Source organism: Ranitomeya imitator, chromosome 2 (assembly GCF_032444005.1).
Source record: "Ranitomeya imitator isolate aRanImi1 chromosome 2, aRanImi1.pri, whole genome shotgun sequence".
Lineage (NCBI taxonomy): Eukaryota > Metazoa > Chordata > Amphibia > Anura > Dendrobatidae > Ranitomeya > Ranitomeya imitator.
Window position 1 is genome coordinate 623,825,427 of NC_091283.1, and position 20,481 is coordinate 623,845,907.

Sequence of the window (20,481 nt, forward strand, 5' to 3'; positions counted from 1 at the left end):
CCAAGAGACTTAAGGTACCGTTACACTAAACGACTTACCAACGATCACGACCAGCGATACGACCTGGCCGTGATCGTTGGTAAGTCGTTGTGTGGTCGCTGGGGAGCTGTCACACAGACAGCTCTCTCCAGCGACCAACGATCATTAAAAAAACAAATAAACAGTACACACTCACATTCCGATGTCTGTCACGTCCCCCGCCGTCAGCTTCCCGCACTGACTGTGTCAGCGCCGGCCGTAAAGCAGAGCACAGTGGTGACGTCACCGCTGTGCTCTGCTTTACGGCCGGCGCTGACAGTCAGTGCGGGAAGCTGACGGCGGGGGACGTGACAGACATCGGAATGTGAATATGTACTGTTTTTTTTTTTACTTTTACAATGGTAACCAGGGTAAATATCGGGTTACTAAGCGTGGCCCTGCGCTTAGTAACCCGATATTTACCCTGGTTACAAGTGAACACATCGCTGGATCGGCGTCACACACGCCGATCCAGCGATGACAGCGGGTGATCAGCGACCAAAAAAAGGTCCTGATCATTCCCCAGCGACCAACGATCTCCCAGCAGGGGCCTGATCGTTGGTTGCTGTCACACATAACGAGATTGTTAGCGGGATCGTTGCTACGTCACAAAAAGCGTGACGTTGCAACGATATCGTTAACGAAATCGTTATGTGTGAAGGTACCTTTAGGTCACCTTTTCCTCACCTCCCTCACCCGTGGTGGTCAGCGCTGGCTTACGTGGAGTGAGCACTGTATGCAGAGAAAGCTCATACATGCCAGTGCTGCCAATTAAGTGAGGAAGGTGGGGGCATTCAAAACCAGTGGGCATAATGATGCACTGAACATATTGGTCACGCCCTGGGTGCATTGCACACCATAATTAGGCACTTTCCATTAAACTTCAAATTCTGCAGAGCGGAGACAGCAATTAGAACAGTAAAGGTGCAATTTGTAGCGGTTGTATTCGCTACAAGACTATGTGCTTAGTTTATACTGTCATGATCAGGCTAACAGCTTCCCTTTAAGTAACATTTTAATACACTTAAAATTATTTTCATAGCACCATAAAGAGTTTTCCTGTTTTGGAAAACCCGTGTCTTCCATGTACATTTTGTTTTAAAAAATACATACTGTGCTTCACTTACCCTCCCAGGTCCAGCACAGTGTCTAAGTCACTGCTCTCAGTGGCGAGTGCAGCCAATAATTGAGGTCACCAGTTCTGCCCAAGTAGACAACACCAGCCGCTGAGCTCGCTAGTTGTGCAGAGGTCAACATGACCTCAGCGCTGCACACAACAACAGACACACAGGGAGCAATGGCGGAGACTCTGCGCTAAATTGGGTAGGGTGTGGAAAGCAGTTTGACTTTTTTTAAAACCAAGTGCAGCCAGGGGGAAAGAGGAGTTTTCTAAAATGGAAAAAAACATTTACCATAATTCTATGAGGATGAATATTTTTTTAGATGCCATGTGTGTATATGTATTTACATATAGACCACAAAGAGGCAACCACACACGTTAACATTGTAAAGCGGTCTTCTCGTTGAGGTTGTCTTGTCAAAGAAGATGGCCAGTATGAATTTTATATGGTGGACCTTTAAATCTGTCACAGGAAACCTGACCTCGATAATGAAAGTGGTCCTTTGGAGAGAAGCTACTTTATTCACCCCATTACAATATTATAGAATTTATACAATACTTAGTGACTGGCAGATGAATGCAGCCACTGCAACACCTCCTGCAGTCCGATTCCCTCCAAGGCGCTAGTTTCCAGGACAGTGATTGGCTGCTTAGCACAGGCTATAATGTCATCCAATCGGAACAGTGATTTCATCTCTACTAGTGACATACAGCACGGCAGATCCCTACAAGTGAACAGAAGATACACATTAATTTTCATTATGTAGGATGCACTCTCTTTAAAAATGTGCTTGCATCATTGCAAAATAACAATGGCGCAAACTGACATGACGGATTATGGCGATTTCAATTAGATTGTTTACTAATGAGATATAAATGATCTGTCCATAGGATAATGTCATTAGTATTAACTTGGGGTTTCGAGACCCAGGACTACCACCGGTCAGCTGTTATCAGCTCTGGCCAGAAGTAAACTATTTACGGAGCTGAACAGCACAGCTTTGTACGCCATGCAGTGGTCGTTCTTCGGTACTGCAGCTCAGCTAGTATTCTCGTCAATAACTGATAATAATCATTGCGGAGTCCAGACCAGTGCTGTTCCAGCTCTGTACACTGTATTCCATCTAGTCACTAAGTAAGAGATAAATGCTGGATTGCTGGAGCAGGAGATTGCCAACTTGAACACGTGTTCCCCCATTCCCTCCACTTACATGAAAGGATGAAAATAAATCAGTATGTATTGGCAGCCTGGCACATGTGTGCTACTTTTGCATATAAACTGAATGGTGGTTATTAAAAAAGTATAATAAATGTAGGGCAATGTATAATGAAAACATACTCAGAGTTGTGAGACCTGGTCTAGGCAATCCTCTGTGAGATAAATGTATCAGAAGCACATTTATACCATTCTTGTAAAGGGGAGAGTATTCTTAGCTAAATGATGCCAGCACCTATGGGACAGCTGAATGTCCGGAGCATTACTTACGTTTTATTGAACACAACAAGGACTGACACTGTGGAGAGAGCAGGAGCAGAGAGCATGGACAGGAGCTGGACGCAGGACGCAGAGACCTGATTCGGGTTAGCGGCATCCACAACAAACTAGAAGTCAGAATAATAGTAACTCACATTAAACTATCAGTCAGCTATTACACAGTCATAGACAAGATATTGGCGCTAGTAGGCATATCAAGCTCATCCAGGGGTGAAAACACTTTTTTTTATTATTGTTATTATGCTTTGCTTGTATAGCGCCTACATATACTGTGGGGTAACATTTCTCCTTGCAGTGAGTGACATGTCAAGCCTGACATGCCGAGGTGAGGAGACTTTTAAACCGCAATGCTCATCTGAGAAATATGCAAATTGTTTCTTCAGAGAGGAAAGGACTAAAACTCTACCTATAGGAAGTAAAAATCCTAAAAGTCAATATCGACTCTCCAACAAGATACTGTTTCGGGCACTACACCTTGTCAGTGCAAAGTGTGAGATCCAGTTTGGCTGGGTGAGACGTCTGGCCGGGATCCAATGGGTAACGTTTCTACTTGCAGAGACAGCTTGACAGCTAAGGTGAGGAGACTTTAAGCCGCAATGCTCCTCTGGGAAATATGCAAATTGTCTCTTCAGAGAGGAAGAGGACTAAAACTCTAGTGCCACCTATAGGAAACAGCAATCCTAAAAGTGTCACCCAGCCAAACCAAATCTCACACTTTGCACTGACGAGGAGCAGTATCCCAAAACGCAATATCTGCAAATTGAGATTCTGGTTTTGGATTTTATCCTAAGACATGTGACAAGGCTCGTTGCAGAGTCAATTTTGACTTTAAGGATTGCTTCCTCCTATAGGTGGCACTAGAGCTTTCATATTCTCAAAACGAAAAAGATTGAAGCAAACAACCACAAAATATTAAAAAATGGTAAATTTTTATTCAATTATATTCTATAAGGTAAGTAATACAAAACAATATTCAGAACAGGGTTTAAGGTGAACCATAAGTGATGGCACCCCCAGGACAAGAACATGTATAGCTATTATATATGGTCCAAACAAGGATCCAATTCAAATAAAGTGCCTAGTGCATATAATCTCAGCCATAGCTCAAATAGTCATATAGATCTCAGGTAACAAAATCCCACTATATCCGACAGCCAAATGGCTAATATATTCTATATAATAAGGGAAACCTGAGGCCATTCATAGATCTTACCCATGCTCCTGTCCATAGGGATACCCACGTGCCCCTACGCGCGTTTCACAACAGCTTCCTCAGGGGGGCGGAGTGATAGAATATGATCCCCATTGTCTTCCTTATATAGCCACCTGATGATCACAATTAGCGGCGCATGTGGCCGAAGCGGGCGCAGCAAAGCCGCATCACTCCGGCGCCATCATGGCGCTGTGGGTCACGGGGAAAGCCTAGGCACTTTATTTGAATTGGATCCTTGTTTGGACCATATATAATAGCTATACATGTTCTTGTCCTGGGGGTGCCATCACTTATGGTGCACCTTAAACCCTGTCTTTTGTTTTTGTTTTGTATTACTTACCTTATAGAATATAATTGAATAAAAATGTACCATTTTTTAATATTTTGTGGTTGTTTGCTCCAATCTTTTTCATTTTGATAATTTGAGTGAGCTCCAGAGGATACCATTCATTGTTCTCCCAGTGTGCAACATTATGTCTGGGTCTAATGTCTGGTATCACATTATGATATCTGTATTTGAGATATTGTGTCTGAGCTTTCATATTCTGCAGCGCGTTACAGACATCATCATTTTCCCCATTGGGGCTCACAATCTAAGTTCCCTATCAGTATGTTTTTGGAATGTGGGAGGAAACCGGAGAACACCCACACAAACACGGGGAGAACATACAAACTCTTAGCAGATGGTACGTCTGACATTTCACTCCGAGTTGCGCCTAATTTTTGTGACTTTCCATAGCTTTTATGCCAGAATTTTGGAGCGAAAACTTTGACGAATCAGGTCCTAAATATACAAAGTGTGAATACTCTCTTTTAATTTGTCACGATTCACACCGTGACCGTCACCCCTACGTCACGGGTTGGGGTGACTTTAGGCCAACAGACGGCTATCACATGTGCAGGGGGGCTTATCTTAGTTATCCCTCCACTGCTAACAATGTGATGAGAAAATACACACAAGGCTATTGACCTCTTAGTTTACAGCAGGGGCTTATTGTAGGTATCCCACTGCTTTCAATATACCACAAACTGCAGGGATTTATGTATATCCCGCTTACAGTTCCACTTAAACTTTGCAGCTCTCTGGCGCCCCCTTACTCTCAGGTCAGATTAGGTACTGCACCCTAGGTAATTAGTCGCCAGAAAGGCTGCCTGCTATGTACTGGCTATTGGGCACGCTGCAGCGACGCGATAAACTACTCCCACTCAGGCAGGAACAATAATTATCAACGCCGCAGTCGCTACAACATAATTCCAAAAGTCAGCACACTATCGCTGCCACCAGCTTCGATTAAACGGGTCCGAAGCTAACCCAACACAACAGTAGCGTATTTCCCTTCAGAAGACTTAGGGTACGTTTAGAGCATGGAGAATGAACTAATATATTAAATATTATATCCCATAAAAATAAGGCAGTGCTTTATCAAAAATATTTTATAAAGATGTTACAAATGAGACAATTGCAAATATGTACAAGGGTAATTATGAAATAAACAGGGATTAAATGAGAAAAGGTAACACTCACATGTTCAAAGCATGGCAGGCAACCATACGTCCCAGCTCATTGAGACGTGTGCAGGGCTCTTCCAGGAGAAGACAAGAAATCAAGAAGAAGTGACTCCTCAGAGCCTGCCAGACACTTAAAACCTTAAGGCTGTGACATCACAGAAAGGCTGGTTTATCCAGACCCTCCTCTCTCTACATTCTGACTAAACTTTAAAACTATTCTCTCTAATTTCTATAACTTCGCTACAAAACATGTCATAGTCATAACAAACCCAGCATTCATCTCGGATTAACGTGGGCATTCTAATGAGATCAAATATGTCCTATCTGTGATACATATTTACAGAGAAATACCTACTTCTTTATTAGATGGAGCTAGAAGATCAGGTTTTACGTGGTGAATAGATCCACCAAGGGGTGTAAAGAATATATATTTTCGTGTTTTTTATGTAAACGGGTTGTGTAATATCTTAACAAAACAAGACATGAATCCTAGAAGTTTCTAGATAATGTGTGCAAAACTGTAAAGCGCTGCGGAATATGTTAGCGCTATATAAAAATAAAAGATTATTATTTAGATTCTTTTCAGCAGAGCTTCACAATCTTTTCAGAACATTACCATAGCCAGTCCAGACTAGATAAGGATTTACCAAAAGACTCTTCAAAAAGCACCAACAAATGTCAATGATCATCTTCAGTGCGAGATCGAGGCTGGTAATGAGGGACTACATAAACTAAGTCTTACCAGTACAGTCTGACAATCCTTGTAATAACTCGGCCAGATGGGCACCATGGAACCACCCACTTCTCGGACGGTCACGCGTGTTCTCTGTATGGTCAGATCAGTCAAGTTCGTGCCAACCTTCCGTAGATAAAATATAGGTCTTTTTGTTAAATGCAAAACACTATATAAGTGACATAACATAGAATACTTAAAAATCTGACTTGTGCACAGCTCCACAGAATATCATGGGTACGAGTGCTATCCATGAAAACCACACACACCACTGTTCCAAGAAAACTGGCCATGTGCATGAGCCCTTTGTCAGATCATCACTGGCATTGAACTGTGCAAAAGATCTATTGTCCTCTGTTATCAGCCATATCAGGATTTGATGTGTGATTACTACAATAAATTAATAGGTGTTGGTACACTTTAGGTTTTTTTTTTTTTTTTTTGCTGGGACAGTGGTTCGTGGAAAAAAAATCAGGAACATGTCTGATTTTGATCCAAGTGTTGGCTCAAATTGACAATGCAAGTCTATGAATACGTGAAAAATTGGACCGCACTCAGATGCCATTTTCACGGATTAACAGAATGGAGAATTTTATTTTTTCCCTCCACGTTCGAGAAAAACTGATGCCACTGATCAAACTCTGTTGGAAAATCATAACCGGCACTCCAGAGGCGATGGATTAGGTGTCCGAGCAGGGTTCCAATCCGTACAAGTAGTAGTAAAACTCAGCATTCAAAGGGATATGTTGCAAAATCAGGTTAATGTATTTACAGTGAATCAGTCCGTAGCTCAACAGCTAGTGGGTAATGCTTCTTCAGATTGTATGTTTACTGTTATACAATTGTCTTGTACAGAATGTATCTGATGAAGGTCCACGAGGACCGAAACGTTGTCTACTAGCTGTTGATCTACAGACTGATTTATTGTAAATAAACTCACCTAATTTTGCAACATATCCTTTTGAGTGCTGAGTTTTACTACTACAGGATTACTGATCAATAATTGGAAGGTTTTTCTCGGATGGACAGAAAATGGTTGGGTAAACCTACCCTAAGCTATGTAGCAGAAATTTCTCCTTGTCGTATCCATCTGAATGAGATTTCCTGTATTCCATGTGTCATAAACAACCTCATTCAGATGAACGGAACGAATATTTACTGAAAGTCATTAATCCTGTGTATAAATTTACCCTGGTATAAATGCCAAAAACTATGAAAACATACTACCTGCCACAAGCTTCAGGAGGATACGCAGGGTAAATGTGAAGAAGAGGAATCGCCCCAGCACCTGCGCTGATGATGTAATATACCATACAGAGTGGGAACACTTATAAGGCAGGTTTTAAGTCCATGTCCCCCATGATGAATCTGTATGACAGGTGATTTCGGTAACTTACAGTGGGCTGGGTGGGAGGCACATCTCCTAAATCGGTTGACTCTTTACCACATAGCTTTACAGAAAAAGGTTAAAGAATATCAAAACAATTTAATGTATCACTAACTTTACATTTCTGCCTTTCATGGCTGATAGAAGAGTAACTGTTTGTATGTTCCAGGGTGTCGGCACTGGCTCTCCCAGGGATTGCGTGACATTATGTCATACGATCCCTGTGGCCAATCATAGATGGCTTCACAATCCTCTCCTACGGATGTAATTGACATCTGGAGGAAGTGAGTTGCGGCTGTTCTCTTATGGTACTTCATCCTTATGTCTTGATTTGTCCAAAAGGATAAAATAAAACCAAAATAAGGCTGCAGTTAAGGCGTGACATAATGTCATGCAATCCCCAGGAGAGCCAGTGCAGACCCCCCTGGATTGGCACAATCAGCATGTGTTACTATTTTACTGCGGGAGAAACAATGATTCAGAAAGAATTGTCTGAATACCGGACACCCAATTTAAAGGGAGTCTGGCAGTAAAAAATGGCAGTTCAAACCAAGAACAGCACCTAGCAAGGGACATAATACTAAGAAAGGCTTGAAATCCATTACTGCGTTTGAAGGAGACTGTGCCTTAATCAAGTATGTGAATGAGGAGCTTAGGCACCCTGGGCATGGCCAAGCAGTTAGGCACACCTTTCCACTTGTTTTATTTTTCTCTCCCCCCCAAATCTTGATTGACAGCTCTAGCAGTACAGGCTGTAAGATATATACATTAGGTGGGAAGGAGCAGTGGACAAAGGATGCACAAGTCTCTGCGCTTGGTTTGTACAATCATTTTGCAATGAGAACAGAGCCCAAAATCTGAACTTTCATATAATAGTGGAAATGTAATCAGTGGTGTATAATGTTGAGAATGCCACCATGGCCTGTGCTTGGTAATGGTGACGAGAGGCAATTACTTCTACTTTCTCATCAGTAGTGAGCAATGCCACCTCCTGGTTCTGTGTAAATAGGGGCAAGAGAACTTTTCTTCCTGTTATCATCCCCTCTTACTAATCACAGCCCGTTACCACCTTAGCCCCCGACAGTTAAGTGACCCAAGAAGATGGCACAGAAACTTTTCTTCCTGTTATCATCCCCTCTTACTAATGCCCTTTACTCGTCACAACTTGCTATTTTCTCTCCCTGTATTACTTCAGTGACCTCCATGGTGGATACAGGCCTTATTCACATCAGCGGTTTGTATGGGGCTGGCATCCTGGGTAACACTTCTGCAAAACTGTGGAGCCATCAACATTAAGCAATTTGCAATTAATTTCTCAATAATACAGCGGAAATTCACTGCGACTTTTCTGCAGCAGCACCTAGGATGCAGATCAGACACCACGTGGGACCCCAGCCTCAGTGTTTGGCAGTCAACACCAGGAGTTACTTTTGGTTCCACTCCTGATCTTGACTAAGGCTAGATTCCCATGTCTGTCAGTGTTGAGGGAAATTAACAGATTTTTTGTTTCTCAGGTGTCATCATTGATTCCGTATATTTTTTTCACCGAAGCAGGTAGACTGAAGTTTTTCATCCATTGACTCTTAAAAGGGTTGTCCAGGTCTGAGGCTTAAGTTTGCAGTCACTTTAGTCCTATGGAAGGTGGTCATGCAACAACTAGTATGTGATTTGCATATTTCCAGTAACATTCCGACTAGACGTGTCTGACCTCGCTCAATACATTTGTATTGTTTAGTAAGCGTGTGACCGTATTTATGCAAATTACACGCTTGTGGTCACGCACTTCCGCCCGATCAGGATTCTCCAGGAGTGCATGACCGCACGTATGTGATTTGTATACGTCCAGTCACGTTACAACTAGACGTGTCCTGCCTCACTAAAAATACTTGCATTGAGTCTAGTCAGAATGTGGCCATATGTATGCAAATCACAGATTTCCAGTCACGCACGTATGTGATTTGCATATATAGTCATGTGCTGACTAGATGTGTCCTGCGTTACTCAATACAAGTATATTGGTCGAGGCAGGACACGTCTAGTTGTAATGTGACCGGAAGTATACAAATCACATCATTACGGTCACGCACTCCCGGGGAATCCTGATGGAAACGCACTGCACGCTCTGAGTATCCACAAGTCTGCAGTCACTATGTGACCCCGGGCCTGGACAACCCCTTTAATAATGGATTCAAGGAAAAAAATGAACAGCACTAGAACGTGTCACATGTATGCGTGAGTGCCGCCCTACAAACCCTGATGGAAACCAATGACTGGAGTGGTGCTGAGCTATCACTATCAGATCTGTGGGGTCCGACACCCATCTGGGTCACTTGCGCCAGTTTTTGTTGCGTCTTTAGTGCTTTGTGCCATTTTTATCTTTCCATTTGCACCTTTTTTAGTCACTTTTGCATGCGTTCATCTCTTTCCTTCCATCTTCGGCATTGTGAGCGCAGTTTGGATTTTTCAGATGTTTTTACCCGATTTGCAAATTACGCCTGGAATCTTGGTGAAATCGTTACCATATTTTAGCGGGACATGCGACTTTATGCATTAAAAAGTTGCAGCATGGGTATAAGAAAAAAATTAAGGGCAATTATTATAAATTTTGTGGAGAATCATTGAAGATTTTGGAGCAAAAAAAAGCAGTATCGCTCACCACAGAGCACAAGTGACTTAAAAAATGCTAATAATAATAATGTACCCTCTGCTGTGAGCCACATATCACGTGGCCAGCAGTGGTCCCACCACAGATCCCAGTCACGTGTCCCCCATAACTACTGGAAGGATATTCTGCAGACGCTTCATGAGCAGAGTCTTCCCGACGCCGGAGGGCCCGAGAACCAAACACATGATCCGTCAGCTGAGAGCCGCCCGCCCGCCTCAGCAGCCAACAACATCGCGCGCCCTCCTCCCCGTGACGTCACGTCCGCTCCGTGACTTCGGGTTCCGCCGTGTAGTTTCCGGAAGCGGAAGTGTTGGCTTTTTCGGTGTCAGACTCTCGTTCTCTCCGGTGTCACGATGGGAAAAGGAGGAGGCACGTTTGAGAGGCTTTTGGGTAAGGAAAACTAAGATGGAGTGTAAAGAGAAAGCTATGTTCTCCTCTCAGGGGAAAGTGCGGTGTCCTCCCTGGAAAGGCCGCCATTGACCATTGTGTCAGCTGTGCAGTCACCAGGTCGTGACAGGCATGGCCCCGGGTTTTATCAGAGGAAGCCCTGTCATGTGGCAGTGTGTCAGAGACGTGCAGTAATGGGGCGTCTATCATGTATCAGGGGGCTCAGGATGAATACAGAAAAGGTGATATTCAAAGTTGTTTTTTTTTTACTTAAAAATGGGTGAATAAATAGAATTGTGTGCACTCACCTGCTCTAATACCTGTGGTTCCAGTGCAAATTTGTTAAAATACTTTTAATCATTGTTTCATCTCTTAAAGGGGTTTTCATGTGAGGGGCAAAATGTGTGAGGGGAAAGTGAGTTAAGTACAGTACCCTCTTAGGATTCTGCTCTCCCACAGTCGTCACGTGACTGCTCATATCTATGATTTGCATTCTGGCAGCTTTCTCATCCATTTCACTCAGTGCTCCCCCTCAAGTTCTGTACTTTGCTCACTACCCTCTTTAAAGGAACCCGACAGCTGGATCAACACCTATAAACTAATTATATGGCGGCATCCGTCTTTAAGGCTGCTTATAAGCAGCCCCATTTGTTTGGGTAAGGTTTATAGTATTTTGTTCTACTTTACTTTTCAAACTTCTTTCATCGCATATCCAAAGGACCTTGACTAGTCAGAAAGGCGTGCACTATGGGCATACCAGGTCTGCCGATAACATGTCCACTGAGGCATGACTCTGATCCCTGATCTAGCCCCATCCTTGTCCCCCAGAACTTTGCTTCCATGCGAATGCCTGGGCTGCAAAGTTCTGAGAGGAGAGCTTGAGCCGTATTAAGGAATCACAGTCACACTTCAGTGGGGAGACTGATCCGCCCATACTTCACGCCTTTTCGACTAGTCAAGGGCCTTTTGGTTTTGCAGTAAAAAATTTTTGAAAATGTGAGTATCACTATATACTGTAAACCAGTGTTCCCCCAACTCCGGTCCTCAAGAGCCACCAACAGGTCATGTTTTCAGGATTTCCTTAGTATTGCACAGGTGATAATTGCATCACCTGGACAGGCAAGCACTCAATAACCTGTGCAATGCTAAGGAAATCCTGAAAACATGACCTGTTGGGGAACACTGCTGTAAACTTTCCATACACAATGGGTTTCCCTTTAACCAGCCTTATAAGACTGATGCAGTCATGTAATTGGTTTGTGGTGATCCGGCTATCAGGTTCCCTTTAGAGAAGTACTTTTGTACCACCGGATAGGTGATAACTTCTTGATCCCTGAGACATCTGCTGGTCCTCAGTACAGGGATCTGGAGTCTTGGTGAATAAAGTGGAGTCTGAGCATGCTCACAGCACTCCATTCATTGTTTCTGACACTGAGATATATGGACACGCTCTGTACCCTGCTGTCTCCTGTACGGAAACTGCTGTTCTGATCAGAGGGCTGCAGTGTAAAGCATAGGGGTGTGGAAACAGCAGTCTGGGATTTTTAAAAAGTCATTTTAGAAAAGATTGTTCATATCTGTTTCCTGATGAAATACATCTAAAATGAAGGCAGAACTGAAGCAGACAATGCTCAGTCCACACACTCATGCCATCAGTGGTGTACGTCGTGCACGGACTCCTACTGCAGGGAAGAAAAGTATGCTTTTTTTTTAATACTGTATCCCTTTGTATTGATAATCACAGCTGATTATACACTTTCCTGTAAAGTAATAATAGGTTTGTGATGACATACCAGGCCATAATAAATGGCACTCCTCTGGCTCACCTTGGACCAATAAGGATGCTTTTTTTTTCATATGAGCTTTTCCAGTCTCCTTTTCATTCACCTAATAAGAGATACATTGTGCTGTAGCTGCGGGGACATCTGGAAACTTTGTGTTTTCTCTGAATGATTCTTTCTTTCTAGATAAAGCCACTAGCCAGCTGCTACTGGAGACAGACTGGGAATCCATTATGCAGATCTGTGACATGATCCGCCAAGGAGACACTCAGTACGTTTGGTGTTGAAGTAAACTTTTAATTATCGAATCTTATTCTGTGATGTTCACTTAGGCGGGGTGGTGAAACCTTTTTGTCAGTGTGTCTGTTTAGTGGCCGTCTAAGTGTCACCATGTGAGTTCAGATTGGGGTATCACCCGGTGCCACCAGCACAGCAGAACCTCTTGGCATAAGCAAAATATTCTGTTTTGTGAAAATGGTGTCACTCATGTGAGAGTAAGGTTAGGGCTGCACTGTCTTTGGCAGGTTGCGCAGCCTAGATCACCAAGAACCACTGCTACATCGTTGTGCAATACAAGTGAATGGGGTCACATTGTGACCCCCTGGGGTAATATGACCTAAGCAAGTTGCAAAAATGAGTCCCTATTGGATTTTTTGCCACTTGCTTGTCATGGTACGTATAGCTTGTATTATGCTGCAGCAGCACATCGCGATCTTTGGCCAAGTGACCTTCGTCACAACCACAGTTGTCATGTGGACCAAGCCTAAACCTTTTCTCTAGTTGCTAAAATGAGCTGATTCCATCGCTTGGACCCCTGCCATTGATGCTGAATGAAGCAATAAATAACCTCTATTGAAATCTATTAACTAGCCACATAAAGCGCACACAGGTGGGGTTTTCTTTATCACAAGAGCTGCATTGGATAGTGGACACATTGAAGAGTGGAGAGACTCAATACTGGGGCACTAAAGATGTGATGAGGGACATTTACTTTTAATGTGACAGATTACATGGTTATTTTTTTCACTTTCAGAGCTAAGTATGCAGTGGGGGCCATCAAGAAGAAAGTCAATGACAAAAACCCACATGTCGCCCTGTTTGCTCTGGAGGTGAGTTGTCGTGTACAGGTCGAGCGTCAGCAGCACCACCACTAGATCTGAAAGCTGATAATATTTTGAGGATTGAAGATTGTAATCTGTTGAATGTACCCTGGTGTACATTATTTGCTGCACTTCGTGAATGTTTTTTTTTTTCCTTTTACTTGAATGGGGCTGAGAGCCTTCCAGTCACGCACAAGTGTTGCACCATATTATGAGCTACGTGCACTGTATTTTCTAACCAACGTAACACTGTGTAGTGCTATAACATGTAAACACGAAATTGGAATTGCATTACAGCTCTAGATAATAGGATAAAATGAATATACTTAGCGTATAAGTTGGCCCAACAGCTCTCCACAAAAATCAAGTGGGCAGTCACGTGACCGCACACTGGTGGTCACATGTCGAGTAGATTCTCATTGGCTTTGGATGGGAACATTGAGATAACCGGATGAGAATCTATTTGGCATGCGACCAACGGTCTGCAGATCACATACTGGCAGTCATGTGACCTCTGACGCGCTCAGAAATTTAGCTCCAGCCCAGAAAAACACTTGATGTGCCACAGTTGTGTACTTCCCATAAAGCACTTGCAAAATCCCATCAGCCAGCTAACACCGGCTCAGATGTGCTGTTACCGCAGAGCTTCTCTATTGGATTAGTATGCACATTGTTGACATTAGATTTCTTGGTGCTCTGTATTGTCCTAACGCACTAGTCATAGAGGATGGCACACTTACTTGATTGAATTGCCCTTTATAGCTGACATTTAGTGCAATGCTCTGGGTTCTATGATTATTAGCAGGTTTCCCCCCAGTGTCTTGGACTTGTTATGGTGCAGAAACGGATACTGCCAGCCAGATGACAGCTCTTTTAAGTTCTCCCTCATGTCATTATATACTATACAAATGGCATATGGAAAATAAGAGCATATTTAATGTTTTGCCGCCTATCCCTCCCAGTATAAATGCAGAGCTGCTGGCGACAGATCCAGAGATCCTCTGTTTCCTCTGCAGCATTACTTGGCTGTAAAGCATTGTTGCGTACAATATCCCTCCTGTGAATTATAGATGGAAGTCTTCATTGTCAGGCATATCAAGCAAATGTGTGTCTTTTGGACGTGCCGCATTACACATTGTTATTAGTCCGGTTATCGTCCACGTTGTAAGCAGTGACTCTGTTATAATCTTTTTTACTCCATTGACCAATTTGTAACTTAGAAGTTGTTATTGTAAAATGATCTAAGAAGTTAAGACTGTAGTAGAAGGACTGGTCTTCTTTTTCCTCACTCCTTTTTAGAGGGCCATGTCTGATACTGCAGCTTGGGGTATATTCACATGGGGCGGACATGCATATTACAATGTGATCCGTGCTGTGAATTTTAAATCTGCACCATGTTAATTTATGGAAAAAAATAAATACAACCACCTTGCCGACCCTTCTGCTGATCGTTGAGGAGATCAGATATTCTGGCACCTAGTGATACTTTTCCAGCAACGTTGTCAGTGTGTAGCTTTTGCCATTGTGCCCACACCTTTGGGTGAATGTTCTCACTGGGCTCTGTCTTTCCTGCAGGTGTTGGAGTCTGTAGTGAAAAACTGTGGTTCCACTGTACACGATGAAGTGGCCAATAAGCAAACGATGGAGGAGCTGAAAGAACTGCAAAAGGTGCTATCGGCTAAGTACTGGAGGCTTTACAGTGGCGTATGAGATTAGATGGAGGGCATGCCTTTATGTTCCCGATCACACAGCCTCTTCTCCACGGGCTGTATCTGATAGTGCAGCTTAGAAATACTAGACAGATATGGGCAAACGTGCTGTTTCCGGCTATGTGCACTGTACTTCACACTGATTGCATACATGTAATTCGTTAGGCATTTTAGCATTTAAAAAAAAAAAAATACTATCTGTGGGGCATGAGCAGGACATGAAAGGGTGAAGGATCAGTCTGGTGTCGGCACTGGACTCTGCTCTGTGCACACTGCAGGCTATTTCCTCATGGGTGCTGTCCTGTATGGGAAGCCCCAGAGTCATGTGTCACGGTGTCACAACTTCCTGCTCCGTCAGGTGAGCTCCTGCCTCGTTCTTCTCTTCATGGCTTGTGCCGCACAGAGCTAGGACTGCTTGTACATGACCTCACTGATATGGGCCTGGAGGTTCATTACATTCCAGGCCCGTAGGTGCTATTGCTAACGGACCTTTGTATCTAGCTTCAGGTGGAACCAAATGTGCGCAACAAGATTCTGTATCTGATTCAGGCCTGGGCCCATGCTTTCCGTAACGAACCCAAGTATAAAGTTGTACAGGACACCTACCAAATCATGAAAGTGGAAGGTAAGGTTATGTATGTGCAATCTAGTATTTGTAGATTCTTATGTCTTAACAGCCAATCTTCTTTTGGGGATATATATATTTTTTTAATATACTGGAGAACGCTGAGCTGTTGTGTTCAGTGTTGTGGGGCCAAGAGGTTTTTTATTGTCTCTGGTGTATCCTGATGTGTTGTGTCCGTTTACACCCTATCTTTGCATTATGCCAAGGGTATGTTCGCACAGCGTCTTTTCGACAGTGGTCTACCTGCATCGTTTTTCTAAGCAGAAGGCTATTCAGGGAAACACAAGTGATGTCTCCCTTGAAGTCTTTCTTTGGGTCTTTTGCAGCAGCTTTGCCACAGACAGCTGGTCGCTTCTTTTAGCCAGTTCACAGCTTTCATAAGCCTGAAGCTGCTTAAAGAAGGGACAAAATGCGAAACATGGGCACAGAAAGTTGTTTTAACCTTACAATCTATGTCTTCATTCTTTGTGACGTCTATTTTTATATTTTTTTTGGTCTGGTTCCAGGTTGAATCTGCCTGAAAGAGACATCTTGAGCACATACCCTTAAAAATGCATTTTTTTCCCCCCAAGATAAGAGAAATGTGCTTTCCTTGCAGCTATTGACATCTGCTGTGGAAAAAAACAGGATTATGTTCTTCAACATAATCGTGTTTTTTCCAGTGATGGGGTACCAAGGGTTTTGATGTGTTCAGCATACTATTATAGAGTGTGAATTGGCCTTGTATTTAACCGTTTACTTTGCTGATTGTATTTCCTGATACTCCATGAATAATTAAGGATATCTAATAGCTCAAGGTTGTAAGCGCTATGCACAAACCAATTCTTTACGTCTGTGGGAAGCTCAATATGTTTTAATTATTATGGTAATTGCCCTCTCATTTGGGCTGTCGGTCATGGCACTCCCAGGCTTGCTGTGATGGCATAACCAGTATTAATAATGCAGCCTCTGGTGCTGCAAAAATTAATTTCTAAGATTTTATCACTTATTTTTGTGTCTTTTTTTGTTTCAGGACATAACTTCCCTGAATTTAAGGAAAGTGATGCCATGTTTGCAGCAGAACGCGTAAGTATGGTTTAATTTTCTAAGGGGAATCGGAAATTAAAGTTGTCCAGTGAAAATTAGGTTACCGTATATACTCGAGTATAAGCCGACCCGAGTATAAGCCGACCCCCCTAATTTTGCCACAAAAAACTGGGAAAACTTATTGACTCGAGTATAAGCCTAGGGTGGAAATGCAGCATTTACCGGTGAATTTCAAAAATAAAAATAGATCATTATTTCCCCATAGCTGTGCCATATAGTGCTCTACACCGTTCATTATTTCCCCATAGCTGTGCCCCATATAGTGCTCTGCACCGTTCATTGTGCCCCATAGCTGTGCCATATACGGTGCTCTGCACCGTTCATTGTGCCCCATTGCTGTGCCATATACAGTGCTCTGCACCGTTCATTGTGCCCCATTGCTGTGCCATATACGGTGCTCTGCACCGTTCATTGTGCCCCATTGCTGTGCCATATACGGTGCTCTGCACCGTTCATTGTGCCCCATTGCTGTGCCATATACGGTGCTTTGCACCGTTCATTGTGCCCCATTGCTGTGCCATATACGGTGCTCTGCACCGTTCATTGTGCCCCATTGCTGTGCCATATACGGTGCTCTGCACCGTTCATTGTGCCCCATTGCTGTGCCATATACAGTGCTCTGCACCGTTCATTGTGCCCCATTGCTGTGCCATATACGGTGCTCTGCACCGTTCATTGTGCCCCATTGCTGTGCCATATACGGTGCTCTGCACCGTTCATTGTGCCCCATATCTGTGCCCATATACGGTGCTCTGCACCGTTCATTGTGCCCCATTGCTGTGCCATATACGGTGCTCTGCACCGTTCATTGTGCCCCATTGCTGTGCCATATACGGTGCTTTGCACCGTTCATTGTGCCCCATTGCTGTGCCATATACGGTGCTCTGCACCGTTCATTGTGCCCCATAGAAATCTCTGCCGCCGCTGCTGCAATAAAAAAAAAAAACACATACTCACCTCCCTTGATTGCAGCTCCCGGCGTCTCGTTCCGGCGCCTCCATCTTCCCGGCGTCTCTGCTCTGACTGATCAGGCAGAGGGCGCCGCGCACACTGTATGCGTCATCGCGCCCTCTGCCTGAACAGTCAGAGCGCAGACGCCGGGAAGATGGAGGCGCCGGCCGGGAAGATGGAGCGGCGCCCGGCGGCTGGAACGAGGACAGGTGAATATGCTATACTTACCTAGTCCTGGCGATCCTCGCGCTGTCCCTCTGCCTGGTCTTCGGTGCCGCAGCTCTTCCTGTCAGCGGTCACCGGCACCGCTGATTAGAGGAATGAATAGGCGGCTCCGCCCCTATGGGAGGTGGAGCCGCTTATTCATATCTCTAATGAGCGGTCCCACGTGACCGCTGAAGAGGGGAAGCAGCTGCAGCACAGAAGACCGTGGGATGGCAGGGACAGCGCGAGGATCGCTGGGACTAGGTAAGTATACCTCAGCGCCCTCACCCCCTCACCCGCCGACCCTGCCACCCACATTGACTCGAGTATAAGCCGAGAGGGGCACTTTCAGCCCAAAAATTTGGGCTGAAAATCTCGGCTTATACTCGAGTATATACGGTAGGTCTTACTTATTGGTGGGGATATGACTGCTAAGATCTGTACTGATCAGCAGAACAGGGAATTTTTATCCCCATTACAAAATGGAACAGGAAGTCAGAAACCCGACTGCTGCTCCATTCATTCTCTATGGAGCTACCTGAAAAAGCTGAGTGCAAAGCTCAGCAGTCCCTAAGAGAATCTATGGAGCAGTGATCGAGCTTGTGCCTTTCTGCTCAATTCTCAGTGATATAAAGGACACCCACTAATCAATAAGTTATCACTAGGGATGAGCGAATAGCTATAGCGCTTACCGAGTAGCTGCATCGGGGACCTGGATACCTGGAGCGCTCCAGATAATCAGCTGATCGGCCCCGCAACTGCATGTGTCGTGTCTGTGTGACAGGAACAACACATGTATGGACAGCGTGTTTGTTGGTCTCTCCATGCATGTGCTGTGACTCTCACACAGCCGCGACGCATGCAACTGCGGAGCTGATCAGCCGGAGTGATCCAGGTATCCGGGTTCCCGATGCCGCTATTCGGTAAGCGCTATAGCTATTGAGATAAGGAGGGAGCCGAAGCTATTCGCTCATCCCTAGTTATCACCTATTCTTTGGGTAGGCGATAATTTGTTTTCACCAGACAAGCATTTTAAAGAATATTGTGAAGTAATTGTGTTACCTTGGTTACTTCATAGGCCCCTGACTGGGTGGATGCTGAGGAGTGTCATCGCTGCCGTGTTCAGTTTGGTGTCGTTACCCGCAAGGTTAGAGGCTGCCTTTATTCCACGACTACGTACTGCCTTCTTTTAATTAGTTTACATTTGCCATCCTTGCTTTTATACTATATAGACTATTACTTATCAGAACTTCCCAGAAAGACTAAAGGAAAGACCTAGAACTAGGTAGAGATTTCCTACAACTACTTCCCACAGATGGACGGGATTCTACATCTAAATTGTGATTTTCTTGTGGAAAAGGCAGTACAGTTTAGTCCAATGGATGACACAGGATCTTGGCTCGTCTTATGAGCTTCGGGTAGTGACTGTAATTTACAAGCATTAGTTAGGTATGTAGAGAGCGGCTGCAGCATCTAGATGGTTAACAGAGGGAAGGTGCTCCCTCCTCAACCCCATAAGTCCAACACAAGCACTTGGTGCTGAGCAGTTGCATAATTTATTTGTACAGTGAAATTGTGCAGATTTTTCCTCAATCATCTTTAAAAATAAAAACAAATCCTTATACTGCTTAGTTATGGTCTAAATATAGCAGTGCCAAAAGAAACGAATTTCTGCAGTTCTTATTGCAAAAATGGGCTAGGATGTAATGTCATCCATGTTTACACATGAATCCTCTAATTTACAGCATCACTGCAGAGCCTGTGGACAAATTTTCTGTGGAAAATGTTCCTCTAAATATTCCACCATCCCCAAATTTGGAATCGAAAAGGAAGTGCGTGTTTGTGAGCCCTGCTATGAACAGCTGAACAAGTAAGACTGTCCACACGGGCCTACATGGCTTATTGGCTCACTGTCTGTTTCATTCCTTAGATTTCTTACAGAATGTGTTTTGTTTTTGTTTTTTTCAGGAAAGGTGAAGGCAAATCTGCCACTACAGGTGAATTGCCTCCTGAGTATTTGACCAGCCCTTTATCTCAACAGTCACAGGTGAGGTGAATATTTATCAAATCCTTAAAATAAGGGGCCATGGTGCCTGGTAACAGCAAAGTGACCCTTTGGCTTTTTTTCTATAAACATGCTACTTTTGACTACTGTCTGTGTTAGGATTTGCCACACAGCCTCCCTAAGGATTCTTCCTCATGTCCTTAAAATATTTTTATACATATGTAGGTGATGATTACAAACCCTGTATTGTGTATTCTGTGTTAGATGCCTCCCAAGAGAGATGAAACTGCATTGCAAGAAGAAGAGGAGCTGCAGCTTGCCATAGCCTTGTCACAATCTGAGGCTGAAGAGAAGGAAAGAATGGTAAGTAAGGCAAGGGTTTATACATCCATGTGGTCACCCCCTGTTGATGCGCCACCTAATCAACTGCCATTATTATTGTCACTGCTTAAATGGGACCTATCACCTGGTCAAAGGTCATCTGTTTTTGCTC

The 20,481-nt window shown here is 43.9% G+C and overlaps 2 protein-coding genes across 7 annotated transcripts in view; one reads left to right on the forward strand and one right to left on the reverse strand.

Annotated features, from left to right (window-relative positions):
• Positions 1-499: 499 nt before the first annotated feature.
• Positions 500-10,395, reverse strand: ARL16 (ARF like GTPase 16). The gene is made up of 5 exons (XM_069752527.1): positions 10,264-10,395; positions 7,486-7,540; positions 6,098-6,214; positions 2,625-2,740; positions 500-1,863 (listed from the first exon to the last, which is right to left on the reverse strand). The coding sequence occupies exons 1-5, from the start codon at positions 10,323-10,325 to the stop codon at positions 1,698-1,700; spliced, it is 516 nt and encodes a 171-aa protein (XP_069608628.1). The 5' UTR covers positions 10,326-10,395; the 3' UTR covers positions 500-1,697.
• A 5-nt stretch (positions 10,396-10,400) lies between these two features.
• HGS (hepatocyte growth factor-regulated tyrosine kinase substrate) overlaps positions 10,401-20,481 on the forward strand; it is a 29,360-nt gene continuing 19,279 nt past the window's right edge. For 3 of the 6 annotated variants that reach the window (XM_069752520.1, XM_069752524.1, XM_069752521.1), the window contains exons 1-10: positions 10,401-10,530; positions 12,495-12,579; positions 13,342-13,417; positions 14,984-15,076; positions 15,619-15,742; positions 16,755-16,807; positions 19,062-19,130; positions 19,729-19,853; positions 19,952-20,030; positions 20,253-20,351. In XM_069752520.1, coding sequence (XP_069608621.1) covers positions 10,494-10,530; positions 12,495-12,579; positions 13,342-13,417; positions 14,984-15,076; positions 15,619-15,742; positions 16,755-16,807; positions 19,062-19,130; positions 19,729-19,853; positions 19,952-20,030; positions 20,253-20,351 — 840 coding nt within the window. In that variant the 5' untranslated portion in view covers positions 10,401-10,493. The remainder of the gene's footprint in view (positions 10,531-12,494; positions 12,580-13,341; positions 13,418-14,983; positions 15,077-15,618; positions 15,743-16,754; positions 16,808-19,061; positions 19,131-19,728; positions 19,854-19,951; positions 20,031-20,252; positions 20,352-20,481) is intronic. The other 3 variants (XM_069752522.1, XM_069752523.1, XM_069752526.1) reach the window with 1 other exon arrangement.